Consider the following 17,177-nt stretch of genomic DNA (forward strand, 5'->3'; position numbering starts at 1 on the left):
ATTTGTTTCAACTTCACTGCAAAAAAAAGTGTTGTTTTTTTTTAAATTGCCAACTTGCCTCATGCGCAACGTTTAAATCATCCTTTTCTCTCATTCTGTCTTCATATGCCAGCAGGAGAGGTGACAAATATTTCATATCCAACTGAAGAAAAAGAGCCAAAGCATTTTAATCTATGGAAATATATTCAAAAGCATGATGTTATAAATATTTTAGATTTCCTTTTCTGTTCCATATTTAACTTTTCATGTGAACAGATTCAAACCTTGGTTTAAGTAAAATGAATGCATGAAGCTTGCAGAAAAAGATAATTTCTTTGCAAGTTCTTAGTTGGTCTAATAAAAGGTATCGTCTCTGAACCGAGATCCGGAGTTTTGCATTTCTTTCTTGAGCTTCTAATGCAGAATTCTACATGACACACAGGCCAATATAATGCCTAAGGTTGATGATAACTAATTTTATACTGTACATAGAGAAGTAAGGCTTGATTTTTATACTCAACTCTCACTAACTTTATCCACAAGAGATTCCATTGGGAGGTCAGGGTACCCACTAGCTTATCAGATTGCTTGTAATTTGCAATATGAAAGATACCCCAGGCAGATTAAGAAAACTCAGAATATCATTACCTTAAAAGGCACTTGAAAGTGCTCAGTAGTGTACCTCCCAGGACATGACCCAGTATTTTAGTCAGTACTTTGTAGCCTGTCAGCCAAATTCTAGCTGTCATGAATATACATAAATAAGAAAAGCCATACCTGGGGAGGGAATGGTCATTTGATATATTTTAGTCCTGGCTAATTGAAAAATAGTGGGGTTCAGCTTCCACGGGTTCTTTATGGTTTTGAGTGTGGAAGAGAAAAAAGGACCAGGAGGTAGGCTACTTTTAAGGCAAATTCACTGAATGAACTTCTATGCACTCACTTGGTTTGAATTATTTCTTTGCTCAGCATGTATGCTCTGTGCAGGTAAATGTGTAGGGGTAGTACAAACACTCCTTGGCAACTATGCAAAATGCATTTGCAGAAATATTTAAATGAACCATTTGAGAGCAAACTCTGAGGGACAGAACAGGGACCTCCCATTTTTTCTTGTATACAACATGCACATTCCACCCAATAACCAGCTGCTGGAAGCTGCAGTACATGTTACAGGTGAGACATACAGTAAGAACAGTTTCTGCTGCTTGTGGGCAAAAGTGAAATTTAAATCTGCACGACTCTCTGTAAGCAGAACAATGAGCAGGCTCTGCTCCCTAGCTCCTGCTACTAACGTTATAAATAGACATCGTATTTGTCCCACAACCAGTTATGCTGCAACTTCTGCCATAATAGAGAAGTCATGAGATTGGCATGTTGACATTTCCTTTACAGTTGGGTTTAGGACTGTAGGAAAGTAGGGCTGAAAGGGATTTCACAAGGTCATCTAGTCCACCCCCTGCTCAAGGCAGGAGCACCCCTGACCAAGCCATCCCAGCTAAGTCTAACCCACTTTCGAAAGGATGGAGATTCCACAACTTCTCAAGATAGCCTTTTCAAATGCTTGACTACCCTCATAGTCAGAAAGTTTTAGGTTCTAAAAAAATTAGGTTTAGAAAATTTAGGTTCTAATCTCCAACCTAAATTTCCACTGCTGCATCTTGAGGCTGTTGATTCTAGTCCTATTCCCTACGACCAAAGAGAAAAACCCATCTCCATCTTCTATAATAGCTGTAACAGGGAGTCAGCGGCTCCGATTACTTGAAGACAGAAGTAGCAGCAGGGATAACGCGGGGGGGGGGGGGGGGGGGGGGCAGGGGGAGACCTGCATGTTGTCGAATGGCTGTGGGGATGGCTTGGTCAGGCAGCCCAGGGAACTGCAGGCTGTGAGTGCCTATTGCTGGGCTCAGCAATAGTACAATAGGGCAAAAGGGCTGCCTAGCAATAGTACAATAGGGCAGAGACCTGCTTGAGCAGCAGGGACACTGCTAAAGCAGGAAGGGTAGCAGCAGTAAATTGTCCTGAAAGCAGCCTGGTTATCAAGTCCAGAATGGAAACCCTATGGCTGGCTGGAGAGCCACCTGACAGGAATGGTTGGGGCTTTAGAGGCATGTAAAGCCAATGCCTGAGCAGCCTGGCCCTGCAGATGGCAAAGAGGAACTCCTGAGCAGGATGGTTGACTGCTACCTGAGCTGCCTTGGGAAATGCAGGTAAGAAGCTAATAGTCTGCAGGGATGTATGACCCAGTATAAGGGGAGTTCTAGTTGTAGCCAGTGGCCTTGTATTTTTGTTTAAGCTTTATACCTGTGGACTGGAAGTGACTGCAAGGGGAGGAAAAGGTCACAACAGTGCCCAAGGGGCACAAGTGGCTAAGAGGGCCCAAGCCGGAGCTGTAAGGGCAACAGAGATGGCCTGAAACCAGGGAGGGCTAAGGGCCAGAACCCAAGAGGTGAAACGAGGGCCAAAAGCCCAGAGGAGTAAGATGGAGATGACTTGAAGCCGGGAGGGCTCAGGCCATGACCCAAGAGGGATGAGAACCAGGGCCAGCAGCCCAATGCTCAAAAGGCCAAGAAGCCCAAAAGGGTGAAACCAGAGTCTAGGAGGGTGAGACTAGAATTAGAGCCCAGAAAGCAGGTCCAGAGCCCCAGCTTGAGGAAGGGGGCAGAGGCCAGAAGGCCTGAGGCCCCAACAAGGGTTGAAAGGCTGAAGGAGGCTTGAGGAGAGTGACTGACTGATAACATCTGTGGTGGTCCAGTAGAGGGTCCTCCTGAGTTAAGCCACCGCCTCACTGTGCCCAACCACCTTCCAGGCTCCAAGTGCCTCCTTGGGGGCACCTCACGTCTGGCCAACCCCCTTCGTGGAGCACACCTGCAAACCTGGGGGTAATGCCGCCACCACCAAGGGTATGGATTGATCTTGGTTGGCCCTGTACCCCTGGGAAACACAAGCCAAGTAATCCTTGAGGGTACTTGACCCACTGCAAGAACTGGGGGTGCTTCCCTCAGTCTGAAGCACAAATAGTGGTCTCCCTTAGTCAGCCAGACCAAGGGGACCCCAAGGCATAATCTAGACCCTCTCCCAATAAGTCTCCCACGCTAGGTACAAAGAACTTTACTGGTTATAAGGAGTAGGTTTGGAATAGGGTACAGGGTAGAGCAATATCAGCAAAATCCCTTAGAGCAAATGTATTCATAGATTTCATAGACATTCAGGCTGGAAGGGACCCTGGAGGATCATCAAGTCCAGCCCCCTGCCCAGGGACAGGAAGTCAGCAGGGATCATAGGATCCCAGCAAGATAAGCATCCAAATGCGTCTTGAAGGCGTTTCAAGTGGGTGCTTGAACCACCTCTGGCAGCAGTCTATTCCAAACCTTGGGGGCTCGGACAGTAAAGAAGTTCTTCCTTATGTCCAGCCCGAATTGGTCACGGTGGAGCTTGTGACTGTTTGATCTTGTCATCCCTTGAGGTGCTCTGGTGAACAGATGTTCCCCCAGATCCTGATAAGCACCCCGATAAACTTATAGGTGGCCACCAGATCGCCCCTGAGCCCATGCTTTTCCAGGCTGAAGAGTCCCATGGCTCTCAGCCTCTCATCATAAGGTTTATTTTGCTGACCTCTGATCATGCATGTGGCTCTCCTCTGTACTCTCCCAAGCTTCTCCACATCCTTTTTGAATTGTGGAGCCCAAAACTGGATGCAGTACTCCAGCTGCGGCCTCACCAAGGCCGAGTACAACAGGAGAATGACGTCCCAGGATCTGCTTGAGAAGCATCTATGGATGCAAGCCAGCGTTTTGCTCGCTTTACTAGCTGCAGCATCACATTGAAGGCTCATGTTCATCTTGTTGTCAATCATGACCCGCAAGTCCCTTTCATCTGTAGTGCTAACCACTACAGATGCTGCAGGTTTTTCCTCCCAAGGGGGAGAACCTTGCATTTTTCAGTGTTGAACACCATCAGGTTCTCGTCCGCCCATTTCATGAGCCTGTCAAGATCTGCCTGGATCACCCTCCTATCCTCAGGTGTGGATGCTTTACCCCAGACTTTGGTGTCATTGGCAAACTTGGCCAGCCCGCTTTTGACACTAATGTCCACATCACTGATGAAGACGTTAAACCGTATAGGCCCTAGGACAGAACCTTGAGGGACCCCACTGGTGACCGCACACCAAGACGATTGGCTTCTGTCAACCACCACCCTCTGGGTCCTGCTGCGGAGCCAATTCCCCAGCCAGCGGATCATGGTGAGGTCAAGGCTGCAGTTAACCAGTTTTGCCAAGAGGTGATCATGGGATACCAGATCGAAGGCTTTTTTGAACTCAAGATATACAACATCAATCTCTTCCCCTTGTCCAGGTGACAGGTCACCTGGTCATAAAAGGAAATGAGATTGGTCAAGCCAGACCTACCCGCAACAAACCCATGTTGGGTATCCCTCAGGATATTGCCGTCCGCTAGTCTGTTAAGGATGGACTATTTGATAATCTTTTCCAAGACCTTCCTCAGGATAGAGGTCAGGTTGATGGGCCTGTAGTTTGCCAGATCTACTTTCTTCCCTTTCTTGAAGGTAGGCATGACATTGGCCTTCTTCCAACCTTCGGGCACTTCACCAGAGCACCAGGAGTTCTCAAAGATCCATGCCAGGGGCTGAGCTATGATGCTTGCCAGCTCCTTGAGTACCCTTGGGTGTAAACCGTCAGGGCTGGCTGACTTGAAGGTGTCCAGCCTGTCAAGGTGTTCTTTCACGAGGTCAGCTTTGATGGAGAGCAAGGAATCTCCCTCACCCGGGCCTCCCTGACCCACACTGGGCAGGGCTGTCCCATGGGACTGGTGAAAAACTGACCAGTATCCAGCTCAGGTTAGAACTCAGGGTTACCTGAAGCCAATGGAGCCAGGGGTGTCTAACCTCTGTAGTGGCCATGGTAACCAAATTGTCAGATTGGCCCCCCACCTGATAGCAGAGTTTGAGGAGAGACAGAGATGGCATTCTGCCACAACATTTATGAAGCATGGGTGTGACCGGAGACAGCTGGAGGTCATAAATAGCCCTTAAAGCGACTGACACCCTAGGTACACAGACAGGCCAAGAGGGCCCACTTAGTGCTTGAGAAGCAGGACTGGGACAAGCAGGGTCCAAGAGGGATCTGCTACCCAAAGGACAGACAAGAGCCCAACCTGGGACCCAAGGGCAGCCTCTCTTATTACACATCAACCAATTACATCAAGGCATGGGAAGGGAAAGAAAAGAGAGGGTATCCAGGGGGTCAGAGCAGAGTAGGAGACACGTGGCCATCAGAGAGCAACATGGCTGCCCCTGGGGCCCAATCCTTGCTGGATCACCCTTCAGGTATTTGAAGACATTATCAATTCTCTCTCTTCCTCCGCTCCCCTCCCAATCTTCTTTCTTCCAGACTAAATAACTCTTGTTCTTTCAGCCTCCCCTTGTAAATCTCGTCTCCCAGGCCCCTGGTCATTTTTGTTACTGTTCTGGACTCTTTCCAAACTGTTCACATCCTTCTTCAAGTGTGGGGCCTAAAACTAGACAAACTGCTGTGTGTCTGAATGCACAGCCACTCTTCTGCCAGCTTACGCCGGTCCACATCTCAGTGATTTTTGTGTTGATCAAATATCTGTAGATTTTCCCCTTACTGTATCAGCACTCAGAAAAACAACCACTGGATGTTCAAATTGTGGGTGGCAGAATTTTTGTGGGAGGGATTCTGGTGCGATTCACTGTGCAACTTGTGACCCTGGCCTCGTGCCTGCATTTCTGCTGCATTTGTACTGTTACCACTGAATGCGACCTAGAACTTCCACCACCATCAGCTGTGTATATAGTCAAAACCTAGGCAGGAAAGTCACCGCTGGCCTGCTCTGATAGCCATAATCATTATTTCCTTCATGCCAAGAGTGAGGAAGCAGTATTTCCAAGGGAGAAGCTCATGCATGTGTTCGCTGCCAAGCCCGGTCGTTCCTAAACCTAAGCTGCCATTCTGAAAATGTTCTGTCTGCAGGTCAGCACACTGTGGCTTGGAAGACATGGTTAGCAGCTCCAAACCATGGAGCTATATTTCTGGGTCAGGGAGATGAGCAGTGACTGGTAGGAGCAGATTGTTGTGGTCACCTGGGACAATAAGCAGATGGTGCACAAACTTCCATCTGTCCAGGGGCACCTTCATGGAGAGGCAAAGCTTGTCTCACCCATACAGCAGCAGACAACAAGAATGCAGACATTCTTATCAGTGGAAAAATGCATTGCCATCACTATACAGAAGCTCATGACCCCAGGCAGCCTCTGGTCTGTGACAAACCATTTGAGCATCGGCAAGTTGACAAATGAAGAAGGGCAGTGTGGGAGATGTTCTTGATGATCCAGCGTGTGGTGGCCCCATGCACCATGGGATCCACCTGACGAAGAGAAGGAAGAGCATTTTTGTAGACAGGCTTGCTAACCTAGTGAGGAGGGCTTTAAATTAAGTTTGCCAGGGGATGGAGTCCTAAGCCCTGAGGTAAGTGGGAAAGTAGGTAACCTGGAGGAAGAGCCTGGAGCAGGGGGCAACAGAGGAGGTGTTCTCATTCTTCCTGAGAAATCAGGGCAACCAGTTAATTACTTCAGGTGCCTATACATGAATGCAAGAAGCCTGGGAAACAAGCAGGAAGAACAGGAAGTCCTTTCACAGTCACAGAGCTATGACACAATTGGAATAACAGGCTTGGTGGGAGCTCGCATGACTGGAGCAGTGTCATGGATGGGTATAAAGTGTTCAGGAAGTACAGGCGGGGAAGAAGAGGAGGAAGAGTTGTGCTTTATGTAAAAGAGCCATATGATTGCTCAGAGCTCCAATATGAAACTGGAGATAGGCCTGTCAAAAGTCTCTGGGTTAGGGTCGGAGGACAGAGCAACAAGCATGACATCATGGTGGGGGTCTGCTATAGACTACCAGAGGAAGTGATAGATAAGGCTTTCTTCAAACAGCTATCAGATATTTCCCAATCACAGGCCCTGGTTCTCATGGGGGACTTCAATCACCGTGAAATCTGCTGGGAATGCAATACAGGCGGTCCTTGACTTACGATTTTGAGTTATGATGAACAGCACTTACGACATTTATAAACTGAAACCCTGTTTCAACATTCCGACACAGGTTTTGACTTTATGATGTTCAATACAGCTGCGTCCAGCTGGTAAGTATGTTGTGGTGGAAGGGGAGGGGGGAGGGAAGGAAAGGGGTGTGGGGGGGCATGTACCCCCGTGGTAAGGGCGACGCCACCACCCACCCGGAACACAGCCCCACTCAAATCGAGGGGCACACACCACTCACCCGGGAGGGTGCACGGGGAGAGGTAGGAGCAGCAGCAGGAGTCGCCAGACAAGCAGCTCCTGGACCAGCGGTACACAGCAGCAGGAGCCACCCCACCCCCCCGGATGAGTCATGGTTCTGTCCCGTGCCTGACTCACCCTGGCTGGGCAGCACTTGCCCCAGCCCCCGTCCCTGCCCCAGCCTCACGCCCTCCCTCCCTCCCTCCCTCACCATGGGCGTGCTGATCTGTCCCCCATCCTCCTTCCACCACAATGGACTTACCAGCTGTATCAAGTGTTATAAAGGAACCAATCCCCCATTTATAACGTTCTTATGGGAAAACTGGTTCTGAGTTATGAAGTTTCAACTTAAGACACAGTTTTCAGGAACCAATTGTGGCGTAAGTCAGGACTGCCTGTACAGCAGTGCACAGACAATCCAGGAAGTTTTTGGAGAGTGTTGAGGAAAACTTCCTGGTGCAAGTGCTGGAGCAGCCAATTAGGGGCCATGTTCTTCTTGACCTGCTAGTCACAAATGGAAGAATTGGTGGGGAATGTACGAGTAGATGGGCAGAAGTGGCCACGAGATGACTGAGTTCACGATCCTGAGGAAAAGAAGGATGGAGAGCAGCAGAGTAAGGACCCTGGACTTCAGAAAAGCAGACTTTGACTCACTCAGGGAACTCATGGGCAGGATCCCCTGGGAAGCCAGTCTGAGGGGGAGAAGAGTCCAGGAGAGATGGCTCTACTTTAAAGAAGCCTTACTGAGAGTGCAGGAACAAACCATCCCAATGTGCAGGAAGACTAGCAAGTATAGCAGAAGACCAGCTTGGCTTAGCAGGAAACTCTTCGTTAAAGTAATCTACAAATAGGAAGCTTATAAGTGGAAACTTGGACAAACAGTTTGGGAGGAGTATAAGAATATTGCTCAGGCATGCAGGGCGACAGCCAGGAAGGCCAAAGTGTAATTAGAGTTGTAGCTAGCAAGGGACGTGAAGGCTAACAAGAAGGGTTTCTGCAAGTACGTCAGTATCCTCCAAGAGGATCAGGGAAAGTGTGGGTCCCTTAGGGAATTAGGGAGGCAACTTAGTGACAGAGGATGTAGAAAACACTGAAGTACTCATTGCCTTTTTCACCTCAGTTTTCACAGGCAAGGTCAGCTCCCAGACTACTGCACCTGGCAGCATAGTTTGGGGAGGAGGTGAGCAGCCAACAGTGGTGAAAGAAAAGGTTAGGGGCTATTTAGAGAAGTTGGACGTATACAAATCCATGGGGCCGGGCAGAATGCACCCAAGAGTGCTGAGGGAGTTGGCTGATGTGACTGCAGAGTGGCCATCATCTTTGAAAACTCATGGCAATCAGGAGAGGTCCTAGATGATTGGAAAAGGGCAAACATAGTTTCCATTTTTAAGAAAGGGGAAAAGGAGGATCCAGAAAACTACAGACCAGTCAGCCTTACTTCAGTCCCTGGAAAATTTATGGAGCAGATCCTCAAGGAGTCCATTTCTAAGGACTTGGAGGAGAAGAAGGTGATTAGGAAGAGTCAGCATGGATTCAGCAAAAGCAAGTCATGCCTGACCAACCTGACTGTCTTCTTTGATGAGACGATTGGCTCTATGGGGAGACCAGTGGATGTTGTGTACCTTAATTTTAAGCAAGGCTTTCGATATGGTCTCCCACAACATTCTCACAGGCAAGCTAATGAAGTATGGGCTGAATGAATGGACAGTAAGGTGGAGAGAAAACTGGCTGGAGCATTGGACTCAGAGAGCAGTAATCAATGGCTAAATGTCTATTTGGCAGCCAGTATCGAATGGAGTGTCCCAGGGGTCCGTCCTAGGGATGGTTTTATTCAATGTTTTCTTCATCAATGACCTGGAAGATGCCATAGAGTGCACCCTCAGCAAGTTTACAGAGGACACCAAGCTGGGGAGAGCAGTAGATACACTGGATGGTAGGGCTAGGATTCAGAGTGACCTAGACAAATTGGAAGATTGGGCCAAAAGGAATCTCATGAGGTTCAACAACGACATGTGCAAAGTCCTGCAGTTAGGATGGAACACTCCCATGCACTGGTACAGGACTGGAGCTGACTGGCTGGGCAGCAGCTCTGTAGAAAAGGAACTGGGGGTTACAGTGGATGATAAGCTGAATATGAATCAGCAGTGTGTCCTTGTTCCAAAGAAGGCTAATGGTATACTGGGCTGGATTGGTAGGACTGTTGTCAGCAGATCAAGGGAAGTGATTATTCACCTCTATTCAGCACTGGTGAAGCTACATCTGGAGTACTGTGTTCAATTTTGGCCCCCCCCTACAGAAAGGATGTGGACAAATTGGAGAGAGTCCAGTGGAGGGCAACAAAAATGGTTTGGGGGCTGAAGCACATGACTTATGAGGAGAGGCTGTAGGAATTGGGCTTATTTAGTGTGGAGAAGAAAAGAAGGAGAGGGGATTTGACAGCAGCCTTTAACTACCTGAAAGGTGGTTCCAAAGAGGATGGAGCTAAACTGTTCTCAGTGATGGTAGATGACAGAACAAGAAGCAATGGTCTCAAATTGCAGCAAGGGAAGTTTAAGTTGGAAATGGAAAAACTCTCTCACTAGGAAGGTGGTAAAGCACTGGAATGGGTTACCTAGAGAGGTGGTTGACTTTCCATCCTTGGAGGTTTTTAAGACCCGGCTTGATAAAGTCTTGACCAGGATGATCTAATTGGGAATGGTCCTACTTTGAGAAGGGGGTTGAACTAGATGACCTCCTGAGGTCCCTTCCAACTCTAATTTTCTATGATTCAGTGGTGTTATACTTGTTGCCTGCCCACAGGAGGCTATGGAGAGGTTTGTCAGCCTAGGGTTCCCTAACCACATCGAGGCTGTCAATGGCATGTTGCCTAGGTTGGTGTGATGGCCTGCAAGAGCTGCGTGTCTTCAGCCCCAGTCATGCTGTAGTCCTTGTCATTCTCCTGGACAGTGCAGGCTGCTGTGTCCATCATATTTTTAGACATGACTGTCTCATTGACCACAAAGATGTAAGATGGTTGGTTCCTGTAGTAGGCGCACATGACCCTGTGTGCGCCCGATACATGCTTGCCATCCCATGTCCTTGCAAATTGCTCCTACAGTACCTTGCACTTGAACTGACACTGGCCTTACTCACAGTCATGTCCTCAGGCCACCACTTTCTTTGTATTCTGTTCAGATTGCTTGTTTTAGTGGACTGACCAGGCTGCCCACTACTTCTTTATCTCATCCCAGATGGTGACAAGATCGATTACCTTCTGGCTGGGTCCAGTTGCTACCATGCTAGTTTAGAATGCTGCACTCATATTGAGAAGCCATGGTGAAGGAAAGAAGGAAGAATGCATGGATGTGTGGGGAGCAGTGCTGTAGCAAGCAGGGGGTGAGAGGGAGGACTGCCCTGGGCTCCAAACCAAAGGGGCGACAACAGGCACTGCCCAGCCAGGGCAGGGCATGGGAGGGAGACACAAGCGGCTCCTCTGGGTTGGCATGAGGACTCCTGGGCAAGCATGGGGGCAGGGCGTGTGCCCTGCCTAGATCTGTGCGCGGGGTGAGGGCAGACTGCTGCTGTGGCCTTTGCCCTGAGTGCCAAACTCCATTGCTATGGCACCGGGGGGGAGATACGGTAGTACAAACTTGCCTCAATGGATGGTGGATGGGTCTGATGACCTCCCCAACAACTGGATGATTAGGTCAGTGGAGGTCTCTGGTAACTAGTGTTTGCAGTTGGTTCAGCGGATGCAGACTCTGAAGTTGATCTTCGGTAGGTGGCAAGCATGAAATGGTTGGTGTAGTCATACAGGGCAATTAATAGGCAAGGGTAGCCACCTGGGGCCTGTCGCTTCTAGGCAGTGGAGTTCTGCAATCAGAGCCAGAGTGGCTGCACAGAGTTCAAAAGAGGCCAGGACTGGGGATAAAACAATACACTGTGGACTGACTGGAGGACTGACTGGCCTGCTTGTCTCTGGATAATGTTGAGTGACAACACTTCAAACACCCTTCACAATAGTGTTGGAAAAACTGTTAGCACCTCTTATGCCATTAACGTTTAGGGGTTTAGTTCTGTGACAAGCGACAAAGACATTTGAACAACTGCAGTTTGTTCTGTGAGAAAACATTTTCTCCTGGGACAAGGGCAATGTCTGTTTGTAACCTCATTTATTTACCCCAAGGAAAGATTTTTTTTTTTAATTCATTATCTTTCAAAAGCAATTTACACATTATATTTTGGGTGTGTAGTGTGCAATAAAATATGGTATATTTGTAGTTGTCACTGAAAAGTAACAATTATATGACAGTACATATTCAAAGAAAAAAGGAAAAACTAATGAATACCCTTACAAACTAAAAGTGGTAGGGGAATTTTGGGTACGTAGAAATCAATTATTAATGTTGAAATTAACTAATAGGATTAACATCCCTACCTCATAGAAAAATACATCTTTACATACCATGAGGGGTCAGACATTTCTTTTTCATCTTATCTGACATATAGCACATTCAAGAAACTTTTCATGGAAATTCCTAAGCCAAGTATTGACCATGTTTAACCCTGTTTATTTCATGAGGCCAGACAAAACTTTATAAGAAGCTGCTATGGCTGCAGGCCAAAAGTCTTTCTATCACTCAGGTGCCAAATTCTAAAGTCAGGTTTTTGTATCCCCTGGCACTGTGGGTAACTTGTATTTGCTCCAGTCCTACCAATGTTCCTGTACATAACTAACTTTACTCGCACTGAAGCCAATGGAACAATTTATATGCTTATTATTAGAGGTGCACCGATACTTAGGTCCATATCGTATTGGCACTGATAAGAGGAAAATTGACATTATTGGCAATTGGCTTTTTTTTGACTGATGTGGCTGATAAGGTAGCTGATAAATGCCGCATGCATATGCGCAGCCACAGCATGAGCGCTGCTAGCCTGGCAGCTTGGAGAGCAGCATCTGGCTGGTAAGTCTGTTGGGAGGAAGGGGTGTGGGGGGTGCAAATCAAAGTCCCTGCAGTGAGGTAGGGCATGGGGCTGGGGCTGGCACTGCCCGGCTAGGGCAGGGTGTGGGACAGAGCTGCGAGTCGCTCCTTTGGGGGGCACAGGGAGGGGGGGCAGCTCCCGCCTGTGTATGCACCGCTGGGGGAGAAATGGGGGGCATGTGCCCCCCGGATCTGTGCGTGGGGCAAGGGTAGGCTGCAGCTACAGGTTGGGGCCAGGGGCAGCTGGGCCGGGGCTGTGCTCCAGTTGTGAAGCAGTTGCGTCGGGAGGGGGTCTACGGTGAATTATGGGGTGGCTGTAGCCCCCCCATAGCCCCTCTCTCAGTGCTGCCACTGCCACCCACAATGAACACAACCCTGGCCTAGTCCCCTGCTGGGAAGATCCAAGCACTGCCCCTGGCCCTAGTGGGCAACCTGCCCTCACCCTGCCCACAAATGTGGGGGGGTGCACGCTCCCCCCCACACCCACCAGATGAGCCACTCATGGCTCTGTCCTGCACCCCGCCCAGCTGGGCAGCATCTGATCTTGCCCCAGTCCCTACCCACTCCCTCCATCACTGTGGGGGCCTCAATCTCCCCCCGCCACACCCTTTCCCCCAAACAGACTTAGCAGCCAGAGACTGTTCTCCAAGCTGCCAGGCCGCATATTGACAATTGGATCAGTATCGGCTGATACGGCTCGTTAATAATCAGGGCTCGGTACAGGCCCAAAAATCTTTATCAGTGCACCCCTACTTAGTATTAAAGAAGTATTAATAAATAAGTAGAACTTAATCATTACACCTAAGAAGTCAAAGGAAGTCCTTTCCTGCCTCTCGGTACTCTTTGGAGCATTTATGATTAATTGAAGATGGAGGAAATATCTTGAATTTCAGATTTAGCTAGCATGTAAATTTTTTTCTTCTTTGGGTATTACAAATAATATAGTTTATATGGTATTTGTTACTAATTTATGATTGCATTCTTTAAAAAAAAATAAATGTTTGCAGAGCCCTACTGTCTACTTTACAGTATTTGAATAAAATATGCTATTTGTCCTGCTCAGAGATGTGCTATTTTTGTTCCTATTTATATATAAACGTTTTTCCACATTGTCCCAGGAGAGAAAAACAAACACACAGGGAGAAAAAAATAAGGAAAAACAACTTACCTTCAACAGGAACTGCGACACGACAGGAACCAAAGGAAAAACCCGTGCGGCTCGTTAGCCGCGCCTTTATTCAGCTGCGGCCGGCCAGTGACATAATGAGAGAGCCCCATACGACAGGGATAAAAGAAGTGGACAGATGAGGGAATGGGAGAGAGAGGAAGGACCTGGGGAATGCAGGGATGCCTGGCTCCTCCTGGGATTATCTCCAGGAAGAAAGAATGGCGAACAAGGAGCCAAAGGAAGCTCCTGACTCCCGCTACAACTTCAAAGGTTGGGAACCAGCTACTAGCGCTGGAGGTGAGAGGACAGCAGCTCTGCCTGCCAGCACAAGTCCTAGCGGCGGGGAGAACAACAGACGCCACACAGGAGTTGCCTCCACAGGTGGGAGTGGCGTGGGTCGGAGGGAGGAGGACAAGCCTTGCCCAGAGAGCGAACCACAGTGGAGGCAGCCAGAGAGACGGCACAGCACTCTGCGGTCCCTCCTGAGTGAGGAGGAGATCCGGTCACCTACAGGGGAGCGAAGCAGGCTCCAAACAGGAATGCTGTAGAGAGCAGAGGAACGAGGTAGCCCAGGGCTGTAGAACCAAGGGACAAAGGAGAAAAGAGAAAAGGAAACCCGGGTAGGCGTTCGCTCCTAGCCAAGTTGTAGAGAGCTTGACACCTAGGGCCTCTGAGGTAAGAGGCCTGGGAAGGGAGTTGTTTTTGTTCCTTTGACAGGTTAATTTTAGTTTCCCCAAGTGAAGGGGTGAGGAGGAGAAAAGGGGTCGAGGAGTGGGAGAGGCGGTGCAAAATTCGTTAGACAGCCCGTCAAACTGAGGGCAGGACAAAGTTTCTCCCAGGATAGCACAGGCCCCACAAGTAAGGCTGACAAACACAAGACAGAGGAAGCCTGGCGGACCCGGACATCAGCATCTGAAAAGGGGCATTTAATCGAGAGGCCCTACGGTAGCAGAAGAAGAGGTACAGGGTCGCGAGCTTGGAACAACTCATCGAGGTGGCGTGAGGACGGGGTGTAGGGGTGGCAGAGCCCTGCTAGTGACCACCGGGACCCCACGCCGTGGAAGACCCCGGGCTAGCCAGTTCCCCATCACTAGGAAACATTCAAGTCATGGCAGGCGGGACAGGGGAAAGCTTCCCGTGGAGGGAACACCAGCACAGCATTTTTCGGGGAGGCTGCAGGGAGAATATCTCTCCGTGCGTGAGCCAAGGTAGCACGTGATCAGTTATTCGAGGGTTGGCGGTCACACACATCTTACTATTGTGTTCCAAAAATAATAACTAAGCAGCATTTACGTAATACTTAACAGATCAAACTAAGTTATTTTACAAAATTCATAGTTTACACTAACTTCAATAAACTTGCACATATTAAATCACAATACAAACATAAACACCTATCTCCTTGAAGCCACCAAGATCTGATATTTCACCACTAGAACCAAGCAGTATGCTTTAAATATAAGTATTTCAAACTAATTTGGAAATTACTTGTTTAGAAAAAACTAATGTTAGATGCAAAAATTAATCAATACACAGCAAAGAAAATATTGCTTTACTTACCAGCCATGGGGGTGGTGGTCCTTTCAGGGGCAGACCTCTGACTTGCAGATTCTAAGAGAATTATAAAAAAAATGGAATTAAAATGAACTTATTCTGCTTTTGAAAGCCCCAAACAATGTACACTGCCAAGCCAGACAACTCAGTCACTGTTGCACCCAGTCAGGCTCAGGTTTCTACATGTGCAATACAGACAGGACTTGAATTTAACAAAATTGCTTTCAATATTTATTGATAGTGTAAAGTGTAATTTAATCCAGGCTAGTTCTACAGTACATAAGAATTTAACAATTTTTCATTTAAAAATCTCTATCAATCAGAAATAAGATGAGTATTATCTTATAAAAGGAATTGTTTGGCATGAGAAGAAGGATTATCAGAAACATAGGATGAAATAGACCATGGTGAGGAAAACATTTTCTTCATATGTTAATTCTATGAAGAAAAATCTAAGCAACCAGGGTTGCAATTAAGCATTAATAAGGAGACCATTAGACTCAGACTATCTATTGTACTATGTGGCCTGGATTACCGTAATATCAATCTCTAAAGTATTTATTTTCATAGCCCCTTAGAGGTAGTGCAGTATTATTCTCCCTGTTTGACAGGATGCTCAAGCAGGGAGTTGAATTTGGGTTTTCTGAGTCTCTGGATGGCACTTGAAATGTTCAAAAAAAGAAAAATGAACTCTTGTCCTTATGTATTACCAAATTAATACTTGTGTATGTGGGGTTTTTTAAATAGTTGTAATATAAGGTATAATGATTATTTATTACATAGTGCAGGTGATCTTGTAGTGCTCAGCAGAAAATCAAAAGCTCTTAAAATGTTATACAATCTGACCTATTGCATACTTTTAAATAGGAAAATAACTACCATTCTTTTAAGCACGTAAGAAGTAACTAGAATTAATATTGTTAAAATGCTGCCAATATTGTACACTATTTACTAATATGTACAAGTTTAATGGCCAAATTTCCTAACCCTTCTATCCACAAACCAAAAACTTGACACAGCCAAGAGCCACGGGACACACAACTTCCAATACTGTGCACGCCCCCGAGTCAGTGTTTGACATACAGGGCCCCAGCTTAGATAATTTGTCATTAAATAACAACTTAGAATTAATAATAAGCAAGAATGGAAGTCAAGAACAGAAATCATGATATTTTCCATCATCATTAGCATTTGTTTATATCCCTTGTAGCGATCTCAACAGAGCCGTAGGTAGATATGATCTTACTTCATAACCCTCTGTAATAGTGAGAACGTTGATAGCACTCTCTGGGAACATTTAATCCTCAATCTGTTCCGTATCTATATCTGTAAATATTCAGGTGTCAGCTTGACATCTCTGACATCCACTATAATTCACTCTGAAGTAAATTACTGTAAGCTTCAGATGAATTTGTGTAGATAGTTTAATACCTTTACAAATATATGCATCTTCTAGGAACTTACATATTTAGAACAGACTCTAATTTGAATGCGGGTGGAGCGGGTGTGGCATTCCAGTTTTTCTCTTGGGCCATGTGTAGATGAAACGAGAGGCGTGTATGAATAACACTTTAAAGTGGGCTAAATGCTTTTGCACCGCTTTAATGGTGTTGGTGTTTGCACACCTCAGCGGCATATTGCGCATTAATTCCAGCTGCTGTAGGAAATTCGGTGGCATAATGCGCCTTAAATGACTTGGGGCAGAGAAAAAACTCCTTCAACAAGTTTTAGTTTGCTGCCCCTACAGCTGTGGAGAGAAGCACCTGGATCTATGCAGCTCCATGGCTCTGCAGGAAGCTTGGCAGCAGCTTGGGAAAGCAGCTCTGCCCAAGAAAAGCAGCAAGCCTGATTTTTTTTCCCCCTCCTCCTGGAGCCTGCCTATCTGATTGAGCTGTATAGGGGCCTTGTGCTTCCCTCTGCGACTGCGGCTGCATTGCCCCTTGGGACTGCCTGAGCCTGTGAGCAGGTGCCGCCTGGGGGGAGGGGGTGCAGCTGCTGCAGTGGAAATTACCAGCCCTCCCCCACCCCAGGGACCGCTCTACCTGCCGACAGCTCGCCCTCCCCTCCCTGCCAGAAAGGCAGGTAAGTCAGCAGGGTGTGTGCACAACATGGGGGTTTAATCAGACCTAAACTGAAGTGGTGTTTTTTAAAACCCACTGCTTCAATTTAGTAGGGCCCCTGTTTCATCTACACAC

General features: G+C 47.4%; 1 protein-coding gene and 1 long non-coding RNA gene across 7 annotated transcripts in view; one reads left to right on the forward strand and one right to left on the reverse strand.

Annotated features, from left to right (window-relative positions):
* The window catches only part of CEP89 (centrosomal protein 89), a 105,329-nt gene that overhangs the window by 52,638 nt on the left and 35,514 nt on the right, over positions 1–17,177 (reverse strand). For all 6 annotated transcript variants that reach the window (XM_014595596.3, XM_059713855.1, XM_019492921.2 and 3 more), the window contains 2 exons: positions 14,989–15,039; positions 59–142 (listed from right to left, as the gene is read on the reverse strand). In XM_014595596.3, the coding sequence (XP_014451082.1) occupies positions 59–142; positions 14,989–15,039 (135 nt within the window). The remainder of the gene's footprint in view (positions 1–58; positions 143–14,988; positions 15,040–17,177) is intronic.
* The window catches only part of LOC109284471 (uncharacterized), a 40,429-nt gene that overhangs the window by 17,873 nt on the left and 5,379 nt on the right, over positions 1–17,177 (forward strand). The window lies entirely within an intron of this gene.

This window comes from Alligator mississippiensis, chromosome 10, assembly GCF_030867095.1.
Source record: "Alligator mississippiensis isolate rAllMis1 chromosome 10, rAllMis1, whole genome shotgun sequence".
In the NCBI taxonomy this organism is placed as follows: domain Eukaryota; kingdom Metazoa; phylum Chordata; order Crocodylia; family Alligatoridae; genus Alligator; species Alligator mississippiensis.